At 49.9% G+C, this 16,706-nt stretch overlaps 1 protein-coding gene across 2 annotated transcripts; it reads left to right on the top strand.

Annotated features, from left to right (window-relative positions):
• Positions 1 to 7,991: 7,991 nt before the first annotated feature.
• Positions 7,992 to 16,427, top strand: LOC105051586 (TORTIFOLIA1-like protein 1). Of its 2 annotated transcripts, XM_073252283.1 has the most exons (7): positions 7,992 to 9,171; positions 10,195 to 10,386; positions 10,512 to 10,605; positions 10,727 to 11,454; positions 13,757 to 13,907; positions 13,995 to 14,644; positions 16,071 to 16,427. In XM_073252283.1, exons 1-7 carry the CDS (start codon positions 8,353 to 8,355, stop codon positions 16,263 to 16,265), a joined length of 2,829 nt encoding a protein of 942 aa, XP_073108384.1. In that variant the 5' UTR covers positions 7,992 to 8,352; the 3' UTR covers positions 16,266 to 16,427. The 2 variants fall into 2 exon arrangements, with proteins under 2 accessions (XP_073108384.1, XP_010930416.1); XM_010932114.4 differs by having other exon boundaries at positions 7,993 to 9,171; positions 13,757 to 14,644.
• The last annotated feature ends 279 nt before the right edge of the window (positions 16,428 to 16,706 follow it).

Raw genomic sequence — 16,706 nt, 5'->3', positions numbered from 1 at the left:
CTCCTACGCCCCTCTCCCCGCTCCTCGTGCGCAGATCCTGATAGAGATCGAAGGAGCGGAGAATCTATGACGGCCTCGGCCTCTGAAGGCAAAAGGCTCCGACCAACATGGCTGATCGTCGATCGCCGAATCAATGGCTCGATCATCGATCGCCGAAATCGACGGCCTCGGCCTCTGAAGGCAAAAGGCTCAGACCAACATGGCCGATCGTCGATCGCCGAATCAACGGCTCGATCACCGATCGCCGAAATCGACGGCCTCGGCCTCTGAAGGCAAAAGGCTCCGACCAACATGGCCGATCGTCGATCGCCGAATCAACGGCTCGATCATCGATCGCCGAAATCGACGGCCTCGACCTCTGAAGGCAAAAGGCTCCGACCAACATGGCCGATCGTCGATCGCCGAATCAATGGCTCCATCATCGATCGCCGAAATCGACGGCCTCGGCCTCTGAAGGCAAAAGGCTCCGACCAACATGGCCGATCCTCGATCGCCGAATCAACGGCTCGATCATCGATCGCCGAAATCGACGGCCTCAGCCTCTGAAGGCAAAAGGCTCCGACCAACATGGCTGATCGTCGATCGCCGAATCAACGGCTCGATCACTGATCGCCGAACCGACGGCCTCGACCTCTGAAGGCAAAAGGCTCCGACCAACATGGCCGATCGTCGATCGCCGAATCAACGGCTCGATCATCGATCGTCGAAATCGACGGCCTCAGCCTCTGAAGGCAAAAGGCTCCGACCAACATGGCTGATCGTCGATCGCCGAATCAACGGCTCGATCACTGATCGCCGAACCGACGGCCTCGACCTCTGAAGGCAAAAGGCTCCGACCAACATGGCCAATCGTCGATCGCCGAATCAACGGCTCGATTACTGATCGCCGAACCGACGGCCTCGGCCTCTGAAGGCAAAAGGCTCCAACCAACATGGCCGATCGTCGATCGCCGAATCAACGGCTCGATCACTGATCGCCGAACCGACGGCCTCGGCCTCTGAAGGCAAAAGGCTCCGACCAACACGGTCGATCGTCGATCACCGAATCAACGGCTGGATCATCGATCGCCGAAATCGACGGCCTCGACCTCTGAAGGCAAAAGGCTCCGACCAACATGGCCGATCGTCGATCGCCGAATCAACGGCTCGATCATCGATCGCCGAAATCGACGGCCCCCACCTCTGAAGGCAAAGGGCTTCGACTAATGCGGCTGGCTAACTTGCCGACTTAGCTTCGACTAAGAAGGGCAAAACGCCAAGACGACCGCAGTCGCATTCGCGACATACCGATCTGGTCACGACCGATCGAAGGATATTCGGCTTGCCACCGTTTATCATACATCCGACGCATACGTCCGACCAAGGGCTGGACAATGGATATTCAACTTGCCATCGTTATCCTATCCGAATACGTCGGATGCTACTCGACTATCAGATTCTGCAGAATGATCGTGTCGACGAGCAACGTTCGGAGGTTGGCCGACCTCCGACCCGACGTGCATGCTCGACCTACAGTCGGGACGACCGATATTGGATCGTTCGTTGATATGATCGCCAGAGTCGGGGCAGGAAAAGATGGAACACCACTCCTTTCGTCCGAAGCCGTCGCCCACGTGTTCACGCGAGCCAATACGACATCGGGCTCAGGAGTGGAGGGGGGCAACTGTTGGGGAATACCCACCGACCGACTTACGGTCGAAGGGGACGACCCCGACGGCCGACTCCGACGGCCGACCGATCACAACTGGCCGACCCCGACGGACGACTCCGACTGGCCGACTCCGACGGACGACTCCGACTGGCCGACCCCGACGGCCGACTTCGACGGCCGACCGACCGACTGGCCGAATCCGACGGCCGACCGACCGACTGGCCGACCCCGACGGCCGACTCCGACGGCCGACCGACCGACTGGCCGACTCCGACGGCCGACCGACCACAACTGGCCGACCCCGACGGACGACTCCGACTGGCCGACCCCGATGGACGACTCCGATGGCCGACTCATATGAAACTCGCCGACCGACGGAGGAACCCGACGCCACTCTGCTGGCCGCCGACCTAGGGTCGGCCGACTCCTCCGATCGCCGTACAGCCGCCAGACGTTGTCAGCTCTGACACGGACATGCGGCACAGTTACCTAGGAGCATTGTCCCGCCGAGAGCCGGGTCAACCCTGGTGATTGGACGGCCACACGGCGACATGACGTTTTCACGGCGACTCTGACAGTCCACAGTGAGTTGACAGTTCCTCACTTGTCCGCGCCATTAATGACGGCGCCATACTTAGCTCCACTATATATACCGGGGAAGGCAACAGTGCAAGGGATCGATCCGCCCGTCTCTCCCACATACGCAGGCTCGCTCCTCTCTCCCTCTCTCTTTCTCAGAGCTCTCTGTCTGCATTTCACTGTTGCCCAGTCACCTCTCTGACTTGACCGTCGGAGGGTCCCCGCCGGAGCCGCCTCCGGTCAGTGCGGACTTCCTTTTGCAGGTGCACGCTCCCCGACGATCGGACGACGAGGTGATTGGCCGCAACAGTATTCACCACCAACAACTAAATATTTTGTGATTACATCACCATTTTCACTCGGCGAAACCAGCGCTACACTATTTATAATTCCCGTTTTGGAAATGTTCTGCAACTAGCACACATGATAGGATTTGATTTGTTAACAAAATTTAGTGAGGTTCTTTTCCCATCTAAACTCGCCCACCTCTATGAATCAGATGGGACTGGGTGTTGCACAATTTCAGTAAAAAGCTGCCTCGGTTTGGGAAGTTATTTTTAAAGTTTTGTGTTTGGGGAAGTCATTTTGTAGATTGTGGATCAACTGTCACGAGGATACTTTTGATAGTGATCTAGTCTAATCCAGCAGCTCTATGTGATATTTGGAGTAAAATGAAAAAAATCAATTTTGGGTGAATAGGAGGCAAAGAAGACAATTTTATAACCTTCTCCTCTTAAGCATGCAAGGTCAAGGAGCAAGAAATAATAAAGATATACATACAACGCAAGGCAATGTCAAAATAAGTTTGTTTAGTTCCAACTTGAGCAAGGTCGGATGCGTAGAAAATTTTTTGGGAATTATAAAGTATCTGTTGGGGAATACCCACCGACCGACTTACGGTTGAAGGGGATGACCCCGACGGCCGACTCCGACGGCCGACCGGCCACAACTGGCCGACCCCGACTGGCCGACTCCGACTGGCCGACTCCGACGGACGACTCCGACTGGCCGACTCCGACGGCCGACTCCGACGGCCGACCGACCGACTGGCCGACTCCGACGGCCGACCGACCGACTGGCCGACCCCGACGGCCGACTCCGACGGCCGACCGACCGACTGGCCGACTCCGACGGCCGACTGGCCACAACTGGCCGACCCCGACGGACGACTCCGACTGGCCGACCCCGACGGACGGCCACCACTGGCCGACCCCGACGGACGACTCCGATGGCCGACTCATATGAAACTCGCCGACCGACGGAGGAACCCGACGCCACTCTGCTGGCCGCCGACCTAGGGTCGGCCGACTCCTCCGATCGCCGTACAGCCGCCAGACGTTGTCAGCTCTGACACGGACATGCGGCATAGTTACCTAGGGGCATTGTCCCGCCGAGAGCCGGGTCAATCCTGGTGATTGGACGGCCACACGACGACATGACGTTTTTACGGCGATTCTGACAGTCCACAGTGAGTTGACAGTTCCTCACTTGTCCGCGTCATTAATGACGGCGCCATACTTAGCTCCACTATATATACCGGGGAAGGCAACAGTGCAAGGGATCGATCCGCCCGTCTCTCCCACATACGCAGGCTCGCTCCTCTCTCCCTCTCTCTTTCTCAGAGCTCTCTGTCTACATTTCACTGTTGCCCAGTCACCTCTCTGACTTGACCGTCGGAGGGTCCCCGCCGGAGCCGCCTCCGGTCAGTGCGGACTTCCTTTTGCAGGTGCACGCTCCCCGGCGATCGAACGACGAGGCGATTGGCCGCAACAGATTGGCACGCCAAGAAGGGGACAGCATGACAAAGACAAGAGCTCAACGATCGAGAGTCACTGGCTCGGCAAGGCGCTCTTTCCGCCGGGAAGAGGCCTCCCTGCCCCCACCAACGGCGGAGCCTAGCTCTCCGCGCCCTGCAGTGACCACGGAGGCCCAGATTGCGGCCATCATACGGCAGATGACCGTACTGACCGATGCAGTCAAAAGCCTCCAGCAGCAACCGGTGGCCCGACCTATGCCTTCCAGGAGCAGCCGCCGACGGCCACGCCGATCCCTGTCGCCTCCATGCGAGCGCCCCCAACAGCGCTCCCACGGGGAAGAGGAGGGACGACCATGGCGCGACGACCGACGGTCCCAGCGGCCCTCTCCCTCCCCGTTGGAACGGGCAAGGAAGGAGAAGCGGCCGCGCACACCGTCGGCCTCCCTCTCAGAATCCTCCGGAGACTCCACTCCTGGGGTCTCCCAGCATCGACGAGCGGACGACTACGAGCTACGGTTCGAGGAAATCGACCGCCGACTCGCCCAACTGCAGATGGACGGCTAGAAGTCTTCGAACGACGTCGACTTCCAGACCGCCCAACCTCTCTCCTGACTGGTCCTCGACGAGCCGATTCCCAGTCGGTTCAAGATGCCGCACGTGGAGCCATACGACGGCTCGACCGACCCAGTCGACCACCTCGAGAGCTATAAAGCTCTCATGACGATTCAAGGGGCAACCGACGCTCTTTTCTGCATCGGCTTCCCCGCCACGCTCCGCAAGGCTGCCAGGGCTTGGTACTCCAGTCTCCGATCGAAAAGTATCCATTCCTTCGGGCAGCTCGAGCACTCGTTCGTGGCCCATTTCAGCACCAGCCGAAAGCCGCCGCGGACGTCGGACAGCCTTTTCTCCCTCAAGCAGGGAGAAAACGAGATGCTCCGACGCTTCGTAGCGCGATCCAACGCGGCCACGCTCGAGGTCCGAGACCTCAACGAAGACATGGCTATTTCAGCATGAAGCGGGGCCTGAGGGCATCTCGATTCACCTACTCTTTGGACAAGACCCTCCCCCGAACATACGCCGAGCTACTGGAGCGCGCATATAAGTATATGCGCGCGGATGAAGGGGCATCCGACCGACGTTTGGCCGAACCCAGAGGCCCGAAGGAGAAGCGGAGGAAAGGTCGGGAACCTGCCGAAGCAAGCAGGCTCCCGACCGATTGTCGGGTCTCGCCACCCCGACGAATCCAAAAGTCACCCTGACGATGGAGTCCGAGACCGACGCATCGCAGGTATGACTCCTACGCCCCTCTCCCCGCTCCTCGTGCGCAGATCCTGATAGAGATCGAAGGAGCGGAGAATCTACGACGGCCTCGGCCTCTGAAAGCAAAAGGCTCCGACCAACATGGCTGATCGTCGATCGCCGAATCAACGGCTCGATCATCGATCGCCGAAATCGACGGCCTCGGCCTCTGAAGGCAAAAGGCTCCGACCAACATGGCCGATCGTCGATCGTCGAATCAACGGCTCGATCATCGATCGCCGAAATCGATGGCCTCGGCCTCTGAAGGCAAAAGGCTCCGACCAACATGGCCGATCGTCGATCGCCGAATCAACGGCTCGATCATCGATCGCCGAAATCGACGGCCTCGGCCTCTGAAGGCAAAAGGCTCCGACCAACATGGCCGATCGTCGATCGCCGAATCAACGGCTCGATCATCGATCGCCGAAATCGACGGCCTCGGCCTCTGAAGGCAAAAGGCTCCGACCAACATGGCCGATCGTCGATCGCCGAATCAACGGCTCGATCATCGATCGCCGAAATCGACGGCCTCGGCCTCTGAAGGCAAAAGGCTCCGACCAACATGGCTGATCGTCGATCGCCGAATCAACGGCTCGATCACTGATCGCCGAACCGACGGCCTCGGCCTCTGAAGGCAAAAGGCTCCGACCAACATGGCCGATCGTCGATCGCCGAATCAACGGCTCGATCATCGATCGTCGAAATCGACGGCCTCAGCCTCTGAAGGCAAAAGGCTCCGACCAACATGGCTGATCGTCGATCGCCGAATCAACAGCTCGATCACTGATCGCCGAACCGACGGCCTCGGCCTCTGAAGGCAAAAGGCTCCGACCAACATGGTCGATCGTCGATCGCCGAATCAACGGCTCGATCACTGATCGCCGAACCGACGGCCTCGGCCTCTGAAGGCAAAAGGCTCCGACCAACATGGCCGATCGTCGATCGCCGAATCAACGGCTCGATCACTGATTGCCGAACCGACGGCCTCGGCCTCTGAAGGCAAAAGGCTCCGACCAACACCGCCGATCGTCGATCGCCGAATCAACGGCTGGATCATCGATCGCCGAAATCGACGGCCTCGGCCTCTGAAGGCAAAAGGCTCCGACCAACATGGCCGATCGTCGATCGCCGAATCAACGGCTCGATCATCAATCGCCGAAATCGACGGCCCCCACCTCTGAAGGCAAAGGGCTTCGACTAATGCGGCTGGCTAACTTGCCGACTTAGCTTCGACTAAGAAGGGCAAAACGCCAAGACGACCGCAGTCGCATTCGCGACATACCGATCTGGTCACGACCGATCGAAGGATATTCGGCTTGCCACCGTTTATCATACATCCCGACGCATACGTCCGACCAAGGGCTGGACAATGGATATTCAACTTGCCATCGTTATCCTATCCGAATACGTCGGATGCTACTCGACTATCAGATTCTGCAGAATGATCGTGTCGACGAGCAACGTTCGGAGGTTGGCCGACCTCCGACCCGACGTGCATGCTCGACCTACAGTCGGGACGACCGATATTGGATCGTTCGTTGATATGATCGCCAGAGTCGGGGCAGGAAAAGATGGAACACCACTCCTTTCGTCCGAAGCCGTCGCCCACGTGTTCACGCGAGCCAACACGACATCGGGATCACGAGTGGAGGGGGGCAACTGTTGGGGAATACCCACCGACCGACTTACGGTCGAAGGGGACGACCCCGACGGCCGACTCCGACGGCCGATCGGCCACAACTGGCCGACCCCGACGGACGACTCCGACTGGCCGACTCCGACGGACGACTCCGACTGGCCGACCCCGACGGCCGACTTCGACGGCCGACCGACCGACTGGCCGACTCCGACGGCCGACCGACCGACTGGCCGACCCCGACGGCCGACTCCGACGGCCGATCGACCGACTGGCCGACTCCGACGGCCGACCGGCCACAACTGGCCGACCCCGACGGACGACTCCGACTGGCCGACCCCGACGGACGACTCCGACTGGCCGACCCCGACGGACGGCCACAACTGGCCGACCCCGACGGACGACTCCGATGGCCGACTCATATGAAACTCGCCGACCGACGGAGGAACCCGACGCCACTCTGCTGGCCGCCGACCTAGGGTCGGCCGACTCCTCCGATCGCCGTACAGCCGCCAGACGTTGTCAGCTCTGACACGGACATGCGGCACAGTTACCTAGGGGCATTGTCCCGCCGAGAGCCGGGTCAACCCTGGTGATTGGACGGCCACACGGCGACATGATGTTTTCACGGCGACTCTGACAGTCCACAGTGAGTTGATAGTTCCTCACTTGTCCGCGCCATTAATGACGCTCTCTCCCTCTCTCTTTCTCAGAGCTCTCTGTCTGCATTTCACTGTTGCCCAGTCACCTCTCTGACTTGACCGTCGGAGGATCTCCGCCGGAGCCGCCTCCAGTTAGTGCGGACTTCTTTTTGCAGGTGTACGCTCCCCGACGATCGGACGATGAGGTGATTGACCGCAACAGTATCTAAATGCGATTGGCAGCACCATAAAAGTGTTCCTTAAACGATCCTCCAGAAGTTTGTTTCTTCCCGAGTGCAGTCTCATATACCGACGCCTCGAAGCCCAGACCCATGTGGGTCATTCCTGCTTTCCAATCCAGTTTTACCCGCCCAAATCACTTCTCACCCGTCGCGGGCTCAACCAAACCTTGTTATCCACTCCATTTCATCGGTCCCAACAGCCCTCCCTTTCTAGCGTTCCTTTCTTGCCTCTTTCCCCCAACCACCTTCAAAACCATCCCCCTTCTCCTCCCAAAAAACCATTTCAACCAAAAACCTCCATCAACCCCTCGCAAATCCCATTTCTTCGCCTCTCTGATCAAACTTTATGCATATCCCACTGCCGATTACTAAATCCCTAAAGATCTCCCTCTTCCCCATCTCCTTCATTCCCCATTTCCCTCCATGCTTCGCAAGAACTCCACTCCCATTCCGTTTTCCAAATTTCTCGCTAAAATGAATCAAATCCTGCCCACCCACTTTCTTATCCAACTCTCTCTCCCTCTCTCTCTGCAGTAGAGCCAGCAAAGATGGCCACTACCGTCTCAAAACCCTCCCCAAGGCTCTCCAAATCTCCCTCCCAGTCCCAAAGCTCTCCCCGTTCCGTCTCCACTCCCAAGTCCTCCTCTTCTTCGTTTTCTTCTCATTTGGCCATGGTGGAGCTCAAGTCCCGGATGCTATCCGCCCTCTCCAAGCTCTCCGATCGCGATACCCACCAGATCGCCGTCGACGACCTCGAAAAGATCATCCGCACTCTCCCTTCCGACGGCGTTCCCATGCTCCTCAACTCCCTCCTCCACGACCCTGCCCATCACACCGACCCCAATTCCCGGCAAATTCACACCGTCGCCTGCCGCAAGTCCCTCCGCCTCCTCGCCCTCCTCTGCTCCTCCCACCCCGACCACGCCTCCGCCCACCTCCCCAAGATTATCGCCCACCTCGTCCGCCGCCTCAAGGACCCCGCCTCCGACTCCTCCGTCCGCGACGCCTGTCGCGACGCCGCCGGCTCCCTCGCTGCCCTCTACCTCCGTCCCTCCACCGCCGCCAACCCTGAGGACACCTCCGCCGTTGCCGGCGGCGGTGGGTCCTCCTCCCCGGTTGTTTCGCTGTTTGTGAAGCCCTTGTTCGAGGCGATGGGGGAGCAGAACAAGGCGGTGCAGGCCGGGGCGGCGATGTGCCTCGCTAAAGTGGTGGAGTGTGCTAGGGGTGGTGGGGATGGGGAAGGGGGACGGCCGGCGACGGGTGGAGCGGCTTTTCAGAGGCTGTGCCCCAGGATCTGCAAGCTTCTTGGTGGACAGAGCTTTCTGGCAAAGGGCGCGCTGCTTTCGGTTGTTTCTAGCTTGGCTCAGGTTTGTTCAGTGATTGAATTTAGGTTTTCTGATTATAGAAAATCAATGTAAGTGTTTTTAATAGGCATTTTTTCTTTAGTTGTGTATTAACGTCGAGATCTTTAGGGGACTTTTGGGTTCCTAGAGGTGGATTCTTGCCATGGAATTCAGGAGAACCCACATTACCTGATTGGGGGATGAAATCTCTATTTTTTTAAGGAAAAAAAAAAAGACCTTTGTTCTAGTTAGAGCAAATGAGAAATTGAAAGAGATGGGATCTGTAACTCTTTTTTCTTTAGGAAAAAGTTTTGCCTTCATTCCTACAAAAGCAAATGAGATCTGCAGCTTTCGGGTTGATTATTTCTTGATTTAACCTGTTCTAGATCAGGCGTATAGAAGCCATCAGTGTCTTCTTGATCTTTGTATTGCTTTTACTGATTTCTTTTAGGTGCCCATTCTGTTTCTCTCATTTCTGTTCGTCCTGTCTGTCTTTGGGTCCCGAGGTTTCTGTGTTTAACTTTCTGATAATTTCCTATACCTATTGATATCATCGTATATGATCCTCTAACCATCTCTGATGTCAATGGAACTAGGTGAAGTTTAGATGCATGCTGACAAATGTGTTTTGACCCTTTCAAAATTAATTAATTTATACTTTGTCATCCAATGAAGTTTTCAAGTGCTGGTGGACCAAACATATTAAAAATCAGAAGGTCTTCCCCCTTTAAAATTGACATGGAATGTAAATAGTTGTGTGTTTCAAGTCAGCAGCTTCTGCATTAATAGCCAGTTTCAGCTTTTATCCAGAAAAACAGAGAGCAGGTTTTAGCACAAAAAAAGTAAAGCTCCTGATCAATAGAGTCACAACTACACCATAGTATGTACAGTTTTAGTGTTGAAGATGAAGATCCATTTTTGGATGAACCATGGACAAGAAGCTTAGTTTTATAATTCTGAAGGAAAAGTAGCTATACATATTTTTAGTTGAACTGTAGCAAGAGTTCTCACTGTAGAAAGAGTTCTCACTATAAGAATCTGTTTAAGGTAGGAGCACTCGTCCCCCAGAACATGCAACAAGTGCTGCAAAGTGTTCGTGAATGCCTTGAGAATAGTGACTGGGCTACCCGAAAGGCAGCAGCTGATACATTGAGTGTGCTGTCATCTTCTTCAAGCCATCTGATTGCTGATGGGGCTGCTCCAACAATAGCCGCTCTAGAGGCTTGCCGTTTTGATAAGGTAGCTTTCTGTTTGACAACTTCATTGTTTTGAAGTTTGTTAACTATGGGGAAGAGTTTTGTTTAATGAATTAATCAAATGTCAGGGTGCTTAATGAATTAATCAAATGTTGCCGGCTTTTTCAGGTGAAACCTGTTAGAGATAGCATGATGGGGGCATTGCTGTCATGGAAGAAGATTGCAGGAAAGGTAGAAGATGGAACTTCAGAGGACTTAAAAGGTGTGCGTCATGCACAAAAATGATTATCTATCTTGTTCTTCTTTCTCAGTTTGTCTTTATTCTTTTTCTCCTTGAGACCAGCACTTCTCTGGTTCATTTTGATTTGTACACTTTGCTGCAGATGGTAACAATTGTGAATCAGCTGATACTGAAGAAAAGTCGGATAATAAAAGGTCAAATGCAAGCAATAGAAGATCAGAGTTTGTTAAAGATTCATCTGCTACTTCTTCACCTACTAATGGTGATACTCTCTCGACAGAGAAAGGTAGTAACATACCCGAGAAAGCAGCTGTTTTATTGAAGAAAATAGCACCTATGTTGACTGACAAAGAGTTGAATCCAGACTTTTTCCAAAAGCTTGAAACAAGAAGTTCTGATGACTTGCCTGTAGAAGTAGTGGTACCTCATAGGTGTCATCAGTCTTCCCACTCACAAGGTGTAGAAGGACCAGAATTGTTTGATAGTGATTCCAGGGGCACACCTCAGGGCACATCAAATCATGATGGTTTGGCATGCCATGAGTTGAATGACATTCAAGGATGTGTCCATGCTAATTATCAGAATGCGGGGAAAAGAGTTGGGTTGTACAATAAACTACAAGAGTCAGGTGATTCTGCTCAGGATAAGTGGACAGAACAAAGAGAATTTCGGGTGAGAGACTCAAAAGGAAGGGTTATTGATGATAGGGTTGAAGTCAGCCAGAGGGTTCCCTCTGCCTGTGTAAATATCTTCAGACCTGATGTTCATGCTGAAGGGTCCTTCATAAATAACAAAGGGAACTGGTTAGCCATTCAGAGGCAATTATCACAATTGGAGAGGCAACAAGCCAATCTTATGAACATGTTGCAGGTATTGTTTGTAAAGGAAGTTGATAGCGGCAATTCTATTATCCAGAATAACATAGTAAAATATTATGTGGACTGAACTTTTCATATATATTCCTTTTGTTTATACATGATGGACGCCATACACATAAATTCATATTTTAGCATGTGAGGGTGGATTTATCAAGAACATATCTGTGATGTATTACATGCTTGCTAGGGATTGTTTTAGTTTCGTTATATCACTACTTTGTCTGATTGGAATTTATTTTCCCCTTAATTTATTTTTCTGGCAAGCTTGTTTGGTAGGCCATGAAAAATAGATGTCGTTATTTCCATTTGATTTGTCAAAGTACCCTTCATGCCTTCAATGCTATAATTCTTTGTGAAGCAGGATATTGACATGCAAAATTTTTGAGTTCAAGCTTGACTTTTTGGGGATCAACCAAATGGATTCCATGTTAGAGCTAGCACAGCCAATCTGAAGGTTTTGATTATTACAAGCATTGAAGGAGCAATGTGTTGAGTTGATGAGAAGCTTACTTTGTGAACAACTCTGGGAAGGTGGACCAAGAAAATTCTTGGTAACTTGAGGAAAACCATTCTTTATTGTCAAGTTGGATTTAGTAATTCTATGAAAGGAAGGGTGTTGCAATTCCTTCATTTTGCGGTACTCCTTTGACCAGAGAGCTTAGATCAGATCAGCAACTTGTTAGCTATAGAAATTAAAGGGTCAGCTGAAAATTAAAAAATGGTGAATGGCTTAAAACTGATGCATTGTGTTGGAGACGAATCCCATACTTTAAGAAGGGTGAGTGGCAGCAGGTTTTTCCAGAAGATTACAGATGGTAGAGGAAGGGGAATGACATTCATGGGATTGTATTGGTGGAACTAAATCTGCATGCAAGGTTAGGAGGTTTGTGAAGTTTCTGTAGTTGGTTTGGGGTGGAAAATCGATGAAGACCAAAAGCACTCAATTGGTAAAACTTCCATTTTTTTTATTAGCTTGAAGGTAGTGTCCAGATTGATGGGGGTAATGATTTGGTGCCAGACGGGTTTACATGATTGTTGTTTCAAATGTTCAAGCTATATGATTCAAAAAAAAGAAAGAAAAAGAAAGTTGACCAATATACTTATTAAGTTCCAACTTGATTCAAATTAACATTTCTTATATTTTCTTCATTTTTGGGACATATATTCTATATACATTCTTGGAGTTGGTATTGTATTTTCTGAAGTGATTCTATGATTCTGGTCATCTATTGTTTGAAGAATGTGACCTTCATTAGAAAGAAATCATTTTTTCCTCCTTGAATCTGCTATACACAATTGCTCCACAAAACCACTCAATTCTCAACTGCTGAGCCCACAAACTGTGTATCCTTTTAAATTTCCATTTAAAATATTCTTGTCTTGTACGCTGGAAGCTAGTGGAACATTGAATGCACACTGTATTTTGAGAGTTCTTGGAAAAGCATTTCTTCTACATCAGTGTAATATGCTGATGGTTCAGATACCAACCAGAAATGGTGGCTTTGTGATAGAGTGAATTTCTTATGGTCATCTAGGCTACACAGATAGGTGAGACCTCTTTGTTACCTCAAAAGTGCCATTTGAGTCTTGTAATAACTTTCCAACTCTTCAGCATCTCTGTGGTGTGTACTGTGATACATGCACATTGCGGACTGCTGTGAGACCTGCTATTTAGAGATAATGACACCTCAAAAAGCATGTGCTATGTGTGTTTTGCACATTCTCAAGATACCCTGAGAAGATTTTTTACAGATTTGGATGAAACATCTCTGTTTCCTTTTCCTAGACAACATCCAGCAACTTAAATTTGTAGCCATTGACCTATAAATGTTTGATCCCAGTTTTTAATTTGTTTCTCAGGCTAAATCTGCATGGTGTTCTTGCAGACCTATTTCCATGTATGTTCCCTTGAATGAAAATTAAATTCAGATGAAGCTTTTATACAGTAACTTCTCTAATTGGAATTCATACCGTCCACCTACTTGTTTTTATCAAGTGTGGCCTTTGCTACAGGTTATGTGCTGCTGAACATACATTTAGTCATCGTTTGGACCTTGAACATGGACATTTCTTAACTTGATGAAGCTAAAAATTTAAAATTCAACTGGGGCTTAAAAAATAAAATCTTTATTTTATAAAGCATCAAATAATAATTTGTAGCTCTGGGAATGAATTATGCTCCAAACAGCGATCATAAGTGATACTGCGTTATCTAGCAATTATCTTTCTGTTACTGAATCTGTATTAGCAAATTGCTATTACATATTATATTTGTTTTGCTTTACAAATTTCAGGATTTTATGGGAGGCTCCCATGACAGCATGATAACTCTAGAAAACAGAGTTCGGGGTCTTGAGAGGGTTGTTGAGGAGATGGCACGAGATTTGGCAATATCATCAGGAAGGAGAGGTGGTAACATGGTGCTAGGTTTTGAGTCATCTCCTGGTAGGTCCTCGAGCAAGTATATTGGCCTTCATGACTATTCAAGCTCAAATTTTGGCAGGGGGGGTGATGGGCGGATTCCTTTTGCAGAAAGATATCTCTCATCAGGTAGCATAATTTCTGGATTTAGGGGAAGAGATCCCCCTTGGAGATCAGATTCTGAAGCATGGGATGCTTACGGATATACAACCCTAAGAAATGGAGTCATGAACTCTAGGAGAGGTACTGGAGCTGTTGCTGTTGATGGTAGGGCACCTAGAACTGAACAGGATAGTGATCAAGTTGGCAACAAGCGAGCTTGGGACAAGGGGCAAGGACCATTTAGGCTTGGTGAGGGTCCTTCTGCAAGAAGTGTTTGGCAAGCCTCAAAGGATGAGGCTACTTTGGAAGCTATCCGGGTTGCTGGCGAGGATAATGGGACCTCGCGAGTTGCAAAACGAACAACTATTCTAGAGCTCAATGCTGAAGCTTTGACAGATGATAACCCGGGACAAGAAAGGGGTTCACTTTGGGCTTCCTGGACCCGTGCTATGGATTCTATTCACATTGGTGATATGGATTCAGCATATGCTGAGGTTCTTTCTACAGGTGATGATCTGTTACTTGTAAAGTTGATGGATAAATCTGGTCCGGTTGTTGATCAACTTTCCAGTGAGACAGCAAGTGAAGTCTTGTGCATGGTTGGACAATTTCTTATGGAACAAAGCTTGTTTGATATAGCTCTGACCTGGCTTCAACAGGTATGCCTCACTTTGTAGTTCTGTCTAGAACTGATTGATTTATATGATTATCAGTTAGTGATAGTAGTGACTCAAATCCCATAGGACCGGGCAATCCCTTTCTTTTTCATGGAATGGGATGCGCCATTATCCCACTCTGTCTCAGTGCTTGGGCTGGGGGCTATCGTGGGATATGCCAACAGGATGCTTGGATGATGATGATGGGAGCGCTCTGTCCTGACACTTGGGATGGTGCTCTGTCTTGACATCCTGTAGGATATCCCACCAAGACTTGAATCTATGTACGATAATTTGTCTCAGATATGTTACATTTATATTTAGTGCAAGTATATGTGGCTGCGTGTTGCATGATGCATCAGGGAAGTTTGCTTCTATAGTTATTTTGTCTACATTCTGTTTATTTAGATTGGAACAAATATTATGTGAAGTTTATGAAGCTGCTCAGGGACAGAGTATCTACATAGAAGAACCAACTATACATGCATAGGAACTCTGTTTACACTTTTGATTGGCAAATTTGCATGGCTATATATATGTAACCATGCAGGAAAGGACAATGTATTGGAATATTATTTTAGTAGCACTGTCACTCCTTTACCAACTTTATGTTTTAATTTGAGAAATAGCACTAATTTGTGCATGGCAAAGCTGTCATGTTCACATAGAGGACCATGATGTGGAAGAAGAGATGTGGAAGGCATATAACTCTTAATCTACCTGTTTGATATTCATTTATTTGTTTCAATCCTAGGTTTGTGAATGGGTTGGATCCATCCTAGATTGTCCTAGGCTTTCCAGGATTTATACTGGTATCTAGACTTTACAGCCGTTCAAGGATCAAATCTGCATATTTGGCTGAGAATTAGTTCTCAGAATCATGATTTAATTGTTTTGGTAAGAGTCATGAGTTAATTTCAATAGTTAAGATTTTTTAGGTGTTTGGTTATTGAAAAGGGAAGTCTCGAAAAAGTGGGGCTGGGGCAGGGGCGGGGGCGGGAATGTAACATGGCGCGGAGAGGAAAACATGAATGTTGAAAAGTAGAATTTTCCAATTTTACATCCACAGGACATTAATGTCATTTCATTGGACAATCAAGCACTAGATATTATAAAATCACAATTTAAAATTTCAAAATATATGTAAAATCATAAAGAACCATGATTTTGAAATATATCCAAATGCTCCCTCGTCTTAGGAACTAGTTCTTCACTAGTTTATCAAAAAGTTGTTTCAGTCTCATCTGTCTGGAATCTTCCGCGCAGACCATCGGCCATCAAGTGTATTACATAGCCTGTTGCGCACTGTTTTATCTTGCACATCATTTGCAGAACAAATAAATTTGTGTTGCGCAGAGGTCTCTATGTTCATGCCTTTTAATATAATTGCAGCATTTCTATGAAAGTGTTTACTGAATTTTGTTTGCAGTTGACTGATCTGGTCGTGGAAAATGGAGCTGACGTGCTCAGCATCCCCATTGAAGGGAAGAGAGAGATCTTGTTGAACCTTCGCCAAATTTCTGCAATCGAACCACGGGAGGATTGGGAAGGGGCTACACCAGATAAGATAATGATGCAGTTAGCGTCCTCTTGGGGAATCAATTTACAACAGCTTATCAAGTAGAATCCTAGGTGATCTCTCATGGGTTGTGTGTACTTTGTTTTCTTATAATTTTTTGATAGGCTTGGTTCTTAAGAAGCATATTGCATTATATGTAAATAAATATAGAGGGAAGATGGAACATGCACTACTCATTAGCCACAAATATTGTTTTGGTGTTTTTTATTTGTTTATTTACCAAATTTTCTTTCCCACCATCAAAAACAGCTATCACAATGCATGCATCAGTTCCCTAGAATGTTTCAACCAGGTGCACATTGAACAAAGTTGATCGTGAGGGTTGCCCAGACAAACAAACCATTTTTAGGCGGCGATCGCTTCCTTTATCTATATGAGATTTCGGAGTATTGTGGAGGTACCTTGCAACACCTCCCATAGGGTGGATTGTAAAGGATGTCCGCATGACGGTCAGCGTTCGGTGATAGAAACGTGTTGTCCCGCTAG

Source organism: Elaeis guineensis, chromosome 2 (assembly GCF_000442705.2).
Source record: "Elaeis guineensis isolate ETL-2024a chromosome 2, EG11, whole genome shotgun sequence".
Classification (NCBI taxonomy): Eukaryota; Viridiplantae; Streptophyta; class Magnoliopsida; order Arecales; family Arecaceae; genus Elaeis; species Elaeis guineensis.
Note: the sequence above shows the minus strand (reverse complement) of the source record. Positions and strands in the feature narration are given on the sequence as shown.

Bases quoted from the DNA above. Each gene is read 5' to 3' on its own strand.
- LOC105051586 (XM_010932114.4), top strand. From the start codon at position 8,353: ATGGCCACTACCGTCTCAAAACCCTCCCCAAGGCTCTCCAAATCTCCC. The intron at 9,172-10,194 runs GTTTGTTCAGTG...AATCTGTTTAAG, and splicing joins TTGTTTCTAGCTTGGCTCAG to GTAGGAGCACTCGTCCCCCA. The intron at 10,606-10,726 runs GTGTGCGTCATG...ACTTTGCTGCAG, and splicing joins AACTTCAGAGGACTTAAAAG to ATGGTAACAATTGTGAATCA.